General features: G+C 43.3%; 1 protein-coding gene across 1 annotated transcript in view; it reads left to right on the top strand.

The window, feature by feature from the left end:
- Positions 1-1,101: 1,101 nt before the first annotated feature.
- T265_11467 (hypothetical protein) overlaps positions 1,102-12,734 on the top strand; it is a gene marked incomplete at both ends in the record, with an annotated part of 36,622 nt that continues 24,989 nt past the window's right edge. The window contains 2 exons of the mRNA XM_009178126.1: positions 1,102-1,754; positions 7,728-8,175. Of these exons, the coding sequence (XP_009176390.1) occupies positions 1,262-1,754; positions 7,728-8,175 (941 nt within the window). The remainder of the gene's footprint in view (positions 1,755-7,727; positions 8,176-12,734) is intronic.

Genomic DNA, 12,734 nt, shown 5'->3' with positions numbered 1-12,734 from the left:
GAATCCTGGAAGGAGTGGACTGGATTCGCAGAGGCTGGGCAGTCGATGGCAAGGGCCGTTTGTAGTCACCGACTGCCGGGGGAACGTCTATACCATTCAAGATGGTCGGGGATCGAAAGTAGTGAATAGGACGCAGCTTCGCAAGTGGCATGATACACCTGAAGAGCGACCGAGCCGAAGCCAACCTGACGGAGGTAAATGAAAATCGATGGCATGCGAACGAGCTTTATGGGGTGGAGGTGTGTAACGGTGATACTACTGATTAGGGAGGCACGCGAGTAGTATGTGTTTTTCGTAGAATTTCGCTTTGCGTCGACTGAAAAATGAAATTCTGTTGCGGAATTCGTGGGGCCATTTTGTAACATTTGCTTGCATTTGGCCGACGAATGAGTGGAGGCAATGAATCTCTAGGAAGACTCGTTCGGGAGAAGATCTGTGTCCAGTTTTTGTAGCTAAGATGCAGATTAGAGTTTTGCTTCCCTGTTCAATGGTCTGTAACCGGTCAGTTGGCATTTCCGAATAAATAACTCCTCGGCGAAGGCCTTCTTCCTTTATCAGTTTTGGGGTCACGTTAGAACCTGAAACAAATGGCTAAACATGGTGAACTCAAGGCAAGGGGTAAAACAATGACCAGGCGACAGACTGCCGATCACGAAATAAGAATTAGTTTGTATGCACAGAAGGCCAGTTTCTAGTCACATCTATGGTTTTGCAGTTATCGCACTCCCCAAATGATATCAGTTTCGTTTCGTTCTAGCCATCCTGGAGTAGGCTTATTGTACTAGGTTTGCAGCAACAGCCATAAGAGAATCAAAGAAATGGACAGTGCGCTTGAAGGTAGTAGTCCTCTGGTGTAAATGAAAAGAATTCAATTTTCAATTGGGAGACGGTGGAGGCTAGTCTACTGGCCCGCCCGGAACTGCTGTATTGCTGACACACAACAGTTATCAGCTGATGATATGCTACGGTCTCGAGGACCAATGAAACGCTGATTCTACCACCTGATTTATGATGCTCTTAAACAACATTGTCAAGCCAGTGAACCTTATGATCTTTTAAATCCCAAGTAATCAATGTGGACTCTGTCACGTGACTAGGTCAATGTAGTGTCGGCCCACACATTACTGAAGCATTTGATCAGCGCTCAGATACAGCATGATGTAGTTACCCCAATTTATTTCTCCTTATGGCCACTTTATTTCCTCCTAATTAATTCTGAAGTGTACACTGAGCGAATTTCGTTCAATTCCGGCAACAGAATATGAGTATTATTGATATAGAAAACCAAGGTGGCGAAGAACTATTGGAAAAGGGCAGCAACAAAGAGAATCTGGATGCAAAAGTCAGCACAGAATTTCTAGATTCAGCCAAAGATTCTTTGGAAAATGCAGAACAGCAATCAGAAGGATCAGGACAAACTAATGTTGAAGACAAACCAGAAACGATGTTGACAACTGCTCCTAATACGCCGCCAGTATCTATACAGAGCGTCACAGACACAGTCATGGAAAAGCTGCCCAATCTAGAAGATTTGTGTCTAGGTAATTTGGATGAACACTTGCAACGCTTTCGAGAGACATTCGAAAGAGCGCTTAGCATGTCTGAATCTTATGCGAAGGATTACACAGAAAAGGCATTATCCATGGAATCTGCACTGAACGCCTTGGCCGCATACAATAAAAAGGCACTGGAACAATTGGGAAAACTCACTTTAGATGCGGTAAAGTCAAAAGAATCGTCAAACACCCCAGCAGGTGAGGTGACCTCTGAGATAAACTGGTACATTTCTTGCTTACAGCTATAAGCAGAAGAGTTTTAATGAGAGGTGTAAAAGTAAAATAGAGAGCTCCAAACATTTAAAATTGCAATCTATGTTAATTGGAAAATAGCATTTTTCTACGGCATACAGAGCATTATGTGATTTTTCATCGAATTTTTTTCATCGTCTGAAGTAGTCAGATCAACCCATTCGGTCCGTATTTCGGCTCACCCTACTTCAAGCTCTCTATATGCGGAAAGGTACAAGGTGCAACGTGTGAAGTGCAAATTAAAATGAGAACGTCAGAAAACGAACATCCGTCATATTGTTATTGTGAAACTTAGGTGATTTGCATCTTTAGAATCCTGGGTAAAGTGAACCTTCGAATTCGGCCATAATTGTTAAACACCATGAAAGGTTTTTGAAGTGACTCATCTGTGTTCTATTCGGCTGATTGTTACAAGCCTAACCAAAGATAAACAAACCATTGTTTCCGAAAACGATGGACCCGAATGCTTCCGTCCTATTGCCGAACGTTTTTATATAATTAAGGATTCTCTTTCCCGGGAAAAACTGCTGAGTATTAAACACCACAAAAGTGGATACAAACATGTATATGATATTTTTGAAATCATACTCCTCCATGTATTGATACAAATTAATTGAGATTCCATCTTCGTTTTCACTCTTAGATAGAAGTAATATTGATTTGACATCGCTATAAATCCTTATTCAAGCAAGTGGAATTACACACTGATTTTTGGCCTTTGGCTTGTTCTCTAAGCTGGGCGATTGCACAACTCAACCTGGGCTACCAATGTTTTCTTCAAATGCCAGGATGGGTGCGAATTCATCCTAAACTCATGAAGCATCTTTGTGGTGTCATTTGAGATGTCAGTCCTTGGCGGAATTTCGAAGTCTGGCTTCGAAAGACTTTTAAGCTGAGGCCGTACAAATCTAGGAAATGCTTAAGAATTTCTTTGGATGGTAAGCGGCACTTGAGAACAAAAATGTGGGAGAACTTTCTTCCCGTATATCGTTCCAGTAAATGTAAAGATTCTTCCTGGAGAAACTGACAATTTTACATAATCCATTTACTAGAACAAGCTTGCGAGAACTTTTTAGTGTGTGTTGTGCAAGCATCTTGACCGAACAGGGGATATCTGGAGGCCTTCTCCACCCTGAAGACTTTTCGCTCTTTCGAGCGGACCCACACTAGACACCTAAGAAGATCGGGTTAGCTCCACTAACCTACGTTAGAAATCAGACGAGAAAGGTACTTCGTATACGATCCTCCGCATATAAAGTATTACATGGTTGTATGTCAATCAAATGAAACTGCCACTTGAGAAGTCGTTACTCGGGGAGCGAGTCAACAACTGAGTTTCTAACATCTTATCGACCTTTGACTGTTGCGTATTCAGAAGTCTCACTAAGTTATCCTCAGAAGACAACAAACGGCTCATGACCAGACGAAGAATAGCATTATTCGAAGGTGAAACAAAAGCTGACAGTCGAAACTACACACGCTATTGCTTTTAACTAGAATGACCTATCGGCTGAATTCGATGTGCTGTCAGGCTAGCGAGCGTTCTGCTTCAGTTTTGGCTGCATCGCGGAAGCCCTATTTCTCAGCCCACATTGAACCATTTCGCCTGCAGTAAGAAAACTCCGTCGCTATGAAGATCATACAAGTATGGAAACAGCGGTACGACAAGACATTCTGCTGGCATTATTGGGGTCGAAGTAGAACATTCACGTCGACCTCTTCTTTTGGCCAAACAGAACAAATATCTAGAAGAATGCGAAACTCTATCAAGTTGGAATACGCAGCAAGCACTCGGAGAATATCGATCAGTTAAACTTATCGGTTTTACCTAAAGCCAACAACCCTGGCGGTTTTGACGGAGTTATTTAGCTGCGGTGTGTGAATAACATAGTTACCGCTGGATCTGTCGGTGACGTGTACAACAAACTTAAATAAACAGCCTGCCAGTTTAGCCAGTGAACTTGTAAATTTGCCTCCACTGATTTTAAATTATTGGGCCACAGTACATTCTGTTCCCACCTGTTTCTATGTACTTGAGGAGTCATACCGTAATAGGATGTACAACCTCCATACTAGAAAAATATCACCCCATCTCATGCACCTAGGTACTCCTCATGTGGTTGGGGGTGATGAAACCCACTATCACGCGACGTTCTCCAGTATCTCATGGAGTGTATATCAGTTTGCTCACAAGCCTAAAAGATCAACTACGGTCGTTGTGGCCTGTCAAACGCAAGAAATTTCGAAAGCACTGAAAGCCGAAGCAAATTCCTTCCCATTTGTTACATAGACTTTAGCAGTGAACTTGATTCTGTTGACCGAAATTCGTTCCTTCAAAATTCTCAGGGCACTGATGCACACTGGCAGCTTACAGGTGGCGGACTCAAGTAGAGTAAAAAACAAATACGGACGAAGTATTAGTTAACAAGAATCGCTCTCTAGCCCCTAATTCTAAGCTGGCCCATTCAGATATCTAACTCAGGTTTCGAAGCAACCCTCTAAGTCCGAATTCAGAAAAGGGTGCTAAAATTGTGGTAAACTTCGGTGTGATCAGTGGCTGGATGTCTTACGGTCAACACCCTCTCTAATGATCCTCAAGGGCCGACTCATGTCGCAAGCAGAGTGTATGCAAGCTGTCTGAATTAAGTTACACTCTAGCCTGTCATAGCAAGAGCGCACATGGTACATATTTCTGAGGATATGGTGGCTGAATTTTCTACCAAATAACTATCTATTCTATTCATTTTTTATGGGTAGTCCAATCTTCTATTCTCGCCCTTGTCCTACCCATTGTAGGGTATTCCTCAGCTGCAGTTACTTTGTGAACTGTTGAAACTTTAATTAACTTTCACGAGATGTTGTATATGGATGTTTCCCCCTCCGGTAATCTATCCTCCCGTTACCTCCTGGAAGTGTTTCCAGGTCGACATATGGAAGCATTTCCAAGTCTTCTCGACATGATCCCTCACGGCCTTTCTCGCTCCGTAAATCAAGAACTACAAACCTTTCTTCTCAGTTGCTTCATGGTCCCGCATTTGATCCAACACAAGAACTCACCCGTCTTCTAATTGTGAACTTTTTAAGATGACGTCAATATGATCCGATTCGGTTTAAACTAGCTATTCATGTAGGCGTGACTCGGTCCCAACCCAGTCCCAACCCGGCGAATTCCCCGACTTCTCGAATAATGAACCAGCAGCGTTGTGATGATCGACTGATCCCCTCTCATGACGTTCTGGTCAGGTACCGCCACGAAAGCTTAAAGCCTGCTGGACAGTTTTTGATTTTTTTTGTGGGCGTTTGCGGAATTTATAGTGAAGAATCTTCCCAATGTCACCGTTTTGAAACCTCACTTTTGCTAATGCAGATAAACTGTTTAGTCAGTGATGAATTGTGATGAGAGTGTGTTGTGGATACAACTGGGAACAGTAAAACTTGTCGCCCATGAAAGTGTCAAACGCGGGAGAGACATGCTCATCAGCAACTAGGTTTACAGATATCTAGTAAAATGGTGATCCGTTGATGCTTTTGCTCATTCTCAGCTAAAGGTTCAACAGTCTTTTCGAGCTAATCCAGCATTATGTAGTTCATATTTATGTCGCAGTACGACGTGCAACTGAGTCTCTTTGAAGGTAGAACCGAGAATTTTAAAGTAAGAAGCAGCCTATTATTATTATGTCAAAATGTGGAAGAGTGGAATATCGTGAGAACAGAAGAATATCCCTCTGAGTTGTTCCGTACGTGTTTTGTAAGCTTCGCTCGACAAAAAGGCCTCAACACATGTCACTGAAGCCTTATCTTTTACAGTGGACATTTCACCCTGGGAGCGAAGCTAACCTGTGCTGAAAAAAAAGAGAAACAATTTATAGCTGTTTAATTCAAACGCATCCAGCGTCTGTTCTGAAAATGAGACAACGCAGTCATCTCGCTTTTCTGATAATTGGAGTTCAGCTAAAGAACATGTTGATTATTCCAGCGAATCGACGGCAGTCAATGGTAATTCTTCCTAGGTGTTCTCAACACTCATGAGTAGCGTGGTTTTCACCATTCCCTGTAGCTTTTTCCATGGGTTTTTGCTCCTACCTAGGGTTTCCGTAGCCTGTAGCTACTAATGTCAGAATTTTGTTGTCTGTTCGTGTTAATAATTTTGTATCAACTCTATCCGCTTTTGAGAGTTGCTCCGGGACCGAACCGGTTTCCCTGCAACCGCAGATAAGTTCACCATTCACTATTCCAGCTCTACTCGCCAGACAGGTTTGTAACTTTCGCGTTGCATCTAACCTAATAGTGCCTATCGAGACTTTTTTAAACGGGCCTAAGTGCGCATCCCGATTTGACATATGACACATGCTGTTTCGTCACGCTACCAGATACAGACTGCAAGTAGCCTAATTTCTGCCAAATTCACCCGATGCCCGCTTTTCGGCAGTTTCCATTACCTTCCGAAAGTACTGATTGTCTTTTGAGCATGTACACAGCCTATCTACACTAACTGACTACTGGTATCTGTACGTTTGTACTTACATTCGAAAATGTGAGGAATGCCAAAATGTGAGGAATTCCCGACACCATCCTTTACTTGGTGACTATAAAATATTGACCCCAGATCCCCGCCGACTTCGTTCGAACATGTTTCTCAGTTGAACCAGTATCTGACCTAATATGAGCATCAATGTCGTCAACGGTGACATGCTCACATCGGTTTTGTAAATCCCATAAATTTATGCCGTACTTAGAAGCAATTTTTTGGTGTGAGTTGTCTGGAAACGCTTTGATACTCGTAGACTAAGACTGACCCCAGATCAGATTGCTTTCTCTGATGGCATAACTAGTTTGAGAGGATTTTTATCAATCTTCCTGTTAGACCAGTTGCCGCACTATCTCAGGCTCGGATTTCCTGTCGAGATAGTGATGACCAAGAAGTGTAAATGAGACCGAATTCATCGGCTACAGTCCATCTATTTCTGCCGCACGAATAAGATGAGTAGAAGGGGGTATGTGGGATCACTTCTTCATTCCTGAGGCACTTTGTTCGGTTATGAGAATACGGTAGTCCGTTTTACTACTACTAAGCAGGTTGAAAACGAGCAGGAGGCTGTAACTCTCGTTGAGATCAAAGTAGGGTTACATTTGAAAATTTGCTTCTATTATAAGCGTGCATATAAAGACGCGTAGTTGACTGAAATCTAGTGATTTTTTAAAAATTTTAGTTACAATCAATAATGAGTCATCCAACAAACAAATATTAGTTTTCTGTAAACTACAGTCAGCAAAGCACAGAGGGATGTATATGTCGACAATGGTTTTGGGGCCACGTAGATCTTCAGGCCACACAGCAGGTGAGAACAAGCTATGGTAAGTCAAGCAATCACTTGGCAAGTATGAATTCAGGTAACAGTAAAGTCAGCTATGCCTGCCATTGCCGCCGCCATAGGTAGGACACATCAGTGTTTAGGGGCACGGAGAGATATGGTCGAGCCGCTTTTTCAATGGCTCGCATACATCCATTTCTTTGCTATCAATGCATAGCTTCCATTCTCGATCTCCCCAACGAATAATCCGCTGAGATCCATGTAATCACTCATCAATTATACCGGCTATTTCCCCCCAATCCGTAGCTATCCACCTCTACTCCCTGCCAGAACTTCGGTGAACGAAAGTGTGGAAGCCTTAACCACTGTGCAACGTGTACCCGGCTTTTACAGCTGGAAAGAGAGAGACAGTTACGGATTTTTGAACACCGAACAAATGAAATCCTAACTAGGAGGCGAACAATCTCAGTTTAACAGGCATGACAGCTCTGACGCATCTGGTTAACCCTCAGTAACAGTAAGCTGTAGGTGTTGCATCAGTTCATCAAAACTGGATTTCATATAGGGATTTATAGCTTTACGTTCAACTACTGCTTTGTGTTTGTAGATGAGGCAGAGTTGAAGTTAGGTGAGGCCTACGTCGAGAAAGCAAAACTTTTGGTTGAAACTGCAGGGAAGCAGCTAGAATACAGTAAACAGCTTGGAGCCATCACAAGACCACTTATGTCATGGAGACTGGATGCAAGCAGGGCAGTTTGGGAGGCTCAGTCAGCTTTGAAAATCGCTGAAAAGCAGTATGACGAAATAAAGCAGCGAGCACAACTGCGCAGACCAACCCAATCACAAATACCTCGGACGGCAACCGAGTCGAAACAAGAAGAGTCGTACCAACGTACACCACAGAAGGAGCCTGTTTTGGACACCGGAAAATCCGCTGAGCCAGAGAGCACTCTACAAACCCAGCAACCACTGTTGGACCGAAGCCAAAAGCCAGAGAGGGTTTCTCGCCCAATCGAACAGGAACGTCAGCCGATCAAGTTTTGGCCTAAACACGTGTGAGTCATTCAGGTTCCAAATATGTTTTCCACCATCAGACTAAAATCAGATGTTTTCAGCAGCCTGGAGAGTAGTCTGTTATGTCAGATATGTGCATTTTATTAAAAACACATATGGGTTGTTAACCCTCCAACCGTCTGAGGAAAATGGCTGACATAGCCTCAAGAGTGGACAAATCTACTACGTGATTAGAGTACTATACACAGTTTAGTGGATAAAAACAAACCTTCACTATATGAAGAAACTACAGGAACAGTCTGTGATTTTCATAGTCTACAAGTTGTACAATTAGCAAAACTCTTCGAAGGTCTGCTGTCTGTTTCAGCCTTCTTGGTGCTCACCAGATGGGTATCGTTTCTGAGTGTTCATCGATCTCATTTTCCAGTTGAACGTGACAGTTATGAGTAAGTTGATTGATATGCTCATTTGAAGATAATCTTGATTACAGTGAGAGATTCAGCTAAATCCCCCGGTCCAAATATTTCTGCTCAGAAACCGAACAACTGGAGTCCAATTTGTGATCTATCGGGTCAGGCTTTGAAGTATCAACTATCAGCAGAGTTGTGACTAACTGGTGCTAGGTTCATGGGTCGATCACTTTCGTTTATTAGGCTGGCGTTTCTTCCAACGTGACCATCTCACCTGTGGACAAGGGAAACTCAGCGATCTAATTGGGCCAATTTTTCCTCCTGCGTGAGTTCATTTATTGCAGCCAAGTCACTCGAAAAACGTGTAGTTTGTAGTTCGACAGAATACTTGACTTCCAAAACCTACCTCCGCAATCCGCATGCAATGCAGTTTTTTCAGCGCTTGGTGGAGTGCTAGTATAGTTTCACCATCAGCTTCCGTTAGGCGGGTTGGTTTATCTGAATGTTAAGACTAAATACTAAGATTCACTGACCTACTTTCTGGTCCGGAGGGCACCAATCCGACTAATCGGTCAAATGATATTTGACGGAACTGTTCTATTGGTTTGTTCAAACCGAACATGGAAATTCTAGGTTGGGTGGAAAAATATGGAATCCGACCAATACTATCAGGATGCATAAAAAGGAATAGAGGGGTGTTTCTAGGTAGCTGTGCCTCAAGGTAGGAATAACTTAGAAAACGTAATCGCCTGTAGGGGTTAGGTTAATATCGCCGCGTCTTTTGTCGAATAGAACGTGCTTTTCCCATAAGCACAATGAACAAGTTTACCAATAGGTCAGGATAAATAAATTTTACAACCGATTGGAAAATAACAAAGTTTCAAACCAATTTGGTTTCCTAGTAATACACTACTCGTAAGGTTGCCGAAAAATCCTCGACAGACCACGACCGGTTTTGCTCTTCTTGGGGCTCATCAGGTGGGCGCCATTCCCGAGTTTCCGTCAACCTTATGTTTTACCTTAAACTAAATTGCACGAAATTAGCGAAATACACTCATTCGCAAACTATTTTGGTTTTGCGAGAGACTTACCTGGAACCCAGCCAAATCACTCATCTGTGATGTTTTTAAACAATTAAATGTGCCGCAACAGATTCCCTTGTTTTTTGGACTTGTCGAAAGCTCAGTGAGGGAGGAATGTCTGCTCACCTCTTTGGATTGACATACAAATTTGTGCAGGTGTCAGTGGGTTTAAATGATCGGCAAATTTCATCCTCTTGACATCACATCTCCTGAGACTGACGAATCTAACATGTGCGTTGAAACCTTGGTGTTCAGACGCGCACAAGCTTAGTAGCGCTGCTACATATTTAGTTATATTCAATCCAGTTCACTAGTATTACCATCACTTCGCGCAACGATTATATCGGCTAAAGCTAATAATGTGTAGCTCTCCACATCTATCTCCCCAGATTATGAACAAATAAAACTGTGTCAGCTGTAACCACTGAAAAAGATGTACGCAGTTTTTATAGCTGAAAATAGTGACGGATTTGACGTTATAGTGACGATCGTAGTGTTACACTCATTCTCTGCATGATGGCTCAGTGAAGTGCTTGTCGGTTTGGCTATAGTCCCGAGCATTATTAGCGGACAATGCCTACTTAATTACTTTTTCTTAGGGTATAGTTGTTGTTCTTCACTGTTTCTTAGCAGTCCATATCTTCGGGACACTTGAGTTATTGTGTAAGGAATGTCGTAGCTTTCATTTTCACGAAATGAGACACCGGCACAACATAATCAATACCTGATCATACCAACCGGATATGCACCTTACCGACATTTTTCTTGCTCACTCTAAATACTCACCGACCAATATATATGCTCACAGAGTTTAGCTGGAGTTTGACGTGCCTTAGGCTTGGTCGAAATATAGTCTGAGACCTCACTGGTGCCGTTTGATCCCTGGCACACAGGTGCCTTTATTTATGTGCTTCTGTTATACACTTTAAGAAACGCGGCGTGTATAAAATAACCCCTATCTTCACAATAATGCGGATGTAAAGATCCGGACGATTGCGAAGAAATCGGTGAAAATCCGCCAACCATAGTATAAGGGTGTTTTCTACACTGTAAGCCACCGAAACTTCCACAAACTGATAATTCGCGTACACATCACTTTGGTTTGTACAACCATTGGTTTAGTTATTCTAGTGAGTCCACACAAAAGGGGGAGCACCGAGCTCGAGATATGCTCTTATAAGATCTCATCAGCAGTGCATATCCTAGGCTGTGCCGCGGTTTGAACCTTGGGAATTCGACATATGGGGCATTTTACCACTACTTCACCAGCACATGCTGAATGCATCTGACTCATTGCGTCTGAATAAGCAATGCGAACAATTAGATTCGCATGCCCTTTAGACTACTTCATTCACCGGGCAGTAAACCTGGCACTACTTAAGTGCACAACATATACCTGATCATACCAACCGGATATGCACCTTACCGACATTTTTCTTGCTCACTCTAAATACTCACCGACCAATATATATGCTCACAGAGTTTAGCTGGAGTTTGACGTGCCTTAGGCTTGGTCGAAATATAGTCTGAGACCTCACTGGTGCCGTTTGATCCCTGGCACACAGGTGCCTTTATTTATGTGCTTCTGTTATACACTTTAAGAAACGCGGCGTGTATAAAATAAACCCTATCTTCACGCTAATGCGGATGTAAAGATCCGGACGATTGCGAAGAAATCGATGAAAATCCGCCAACCATAGTATAAGGGTGTCTTCTACACGGTAAGCCACCGAAACTTCCACAAACTGATAATTCGCGTACACATCACTTTGGTTTGTACAACCATTGGTTTAGTTATTCTGGTGAGTCCACACAAAAGGGGGGAGCACCGAGCTCGAGATTTGCTCTTATAAGATCTCATCAGCAGTGCATATCCTAGGCTGTGCCGCGGTTTGAACCTTGGGAATTCGACATATGAGGCATTTTACCACTACTCCACCAGCACATGCTGAATGCATCTGACTCATTGCGTCCGAATAAGCAATGCGAACAATTAGATTCGCATGCCCTTTAGACTACTTCATTCACCGGGCAGTAAACCTGGCACTAGTTAAGTGCAGCGGTCTCGTAACCAACGTTTTGAATGTTTGAGTATTCATCATTGCTTGAAAGGGATGAGTAGACAGGCTGAGCGACAAGAATCGGCAGTTAACGGCAGAACAGTTGTCAGCTCATGAATATACCCGATTCTATGGGTCCCGGGAATTCGGGCCGAACATAGTCCCTTGGACAGACAGCCTTGGCCACTACCGTCATAAAGCTGCCGAACGAATCGAACGAGACGAGTTCTTCAACAAGAAAGCGGTTAGTTTTCTTGATGGAACATTACCCATAAAGTTGCGGCAAACTCTTCGACAGTCCACGTCCAGCTTTGCACCAGGTGTGCATATCACTCCGGTTTCCATGTGCGGTTTGAACTCTTGAATAGCACCAACAAAAAGGGGTGCAGTGACATGCACCTACAAACAGTCACATCTGTGCTGACTTACCGGTGTCTGACAAGGAGACCTGTGGCAAAGCAAACGGTGCACATGAAGCCGCGAGAGAAGACGGATGGAAATCAATAAGCACACAGGCGGAGCAGGAAAGTCATCAATTATCAAGCCATTAACTTAGTAAATGGTTCCTCTGGAACAAATAGAGGTGTGCATCTCAACCCTGAGGAATAAGATTTCATTTCACACGAAATGATCGTCCAGTGACCAAGTCATTACCAGAAAATTCAGCTGCGCCTGTCATTGCCGTCTTCCTGGATGAGGACCCCGAGACGGTCCATATCAATGCTTAGAGACATTGTGAGACCTGCCCAGTCACGTCCTCAATGGTGCTCATGCATCCAAGCACTTGCCTTCAACACATAGCTCCCTTCCCAATCCCTCCTTTTAACAGTCCACCCACAGTGTTTTCTTCATGCACTAATTTATCAGCTCCCGTCTCCAGTGCGGAGCTACCTACCTCACTTCCCCAAATCATCGGTGAACGAAACTGTTGCAGCTACAACCACTGTACGATAAGTACGCAGTTATTTGACAATGATGATGATGAAGGCCAGCGTAGCTGAAGCATTGACGGTTATCGACTGAGCCGGCCCACCAAACCTTTGACATC

The sequence above is a fragment of the Opisthorchis viverrini genome, assembly GCF_000715545.1.
Source record: "Opisthorchis viverrini unplaced genomic scaffold opera_v5_500, whole genome shotgun sequence".
NCBI classification, from domain to species: Eukaryota; Metazoa; Platyhelminthes; class Trematoda; order Opisthorchiida; family Opisthorchiidae; genus Opisthorchis; species Opisthorchis viverrini.
Note: the sequence above shows the minus strand (reverse complement) of the source record. Positions and strands in the feature narration are given on the sequence as shown.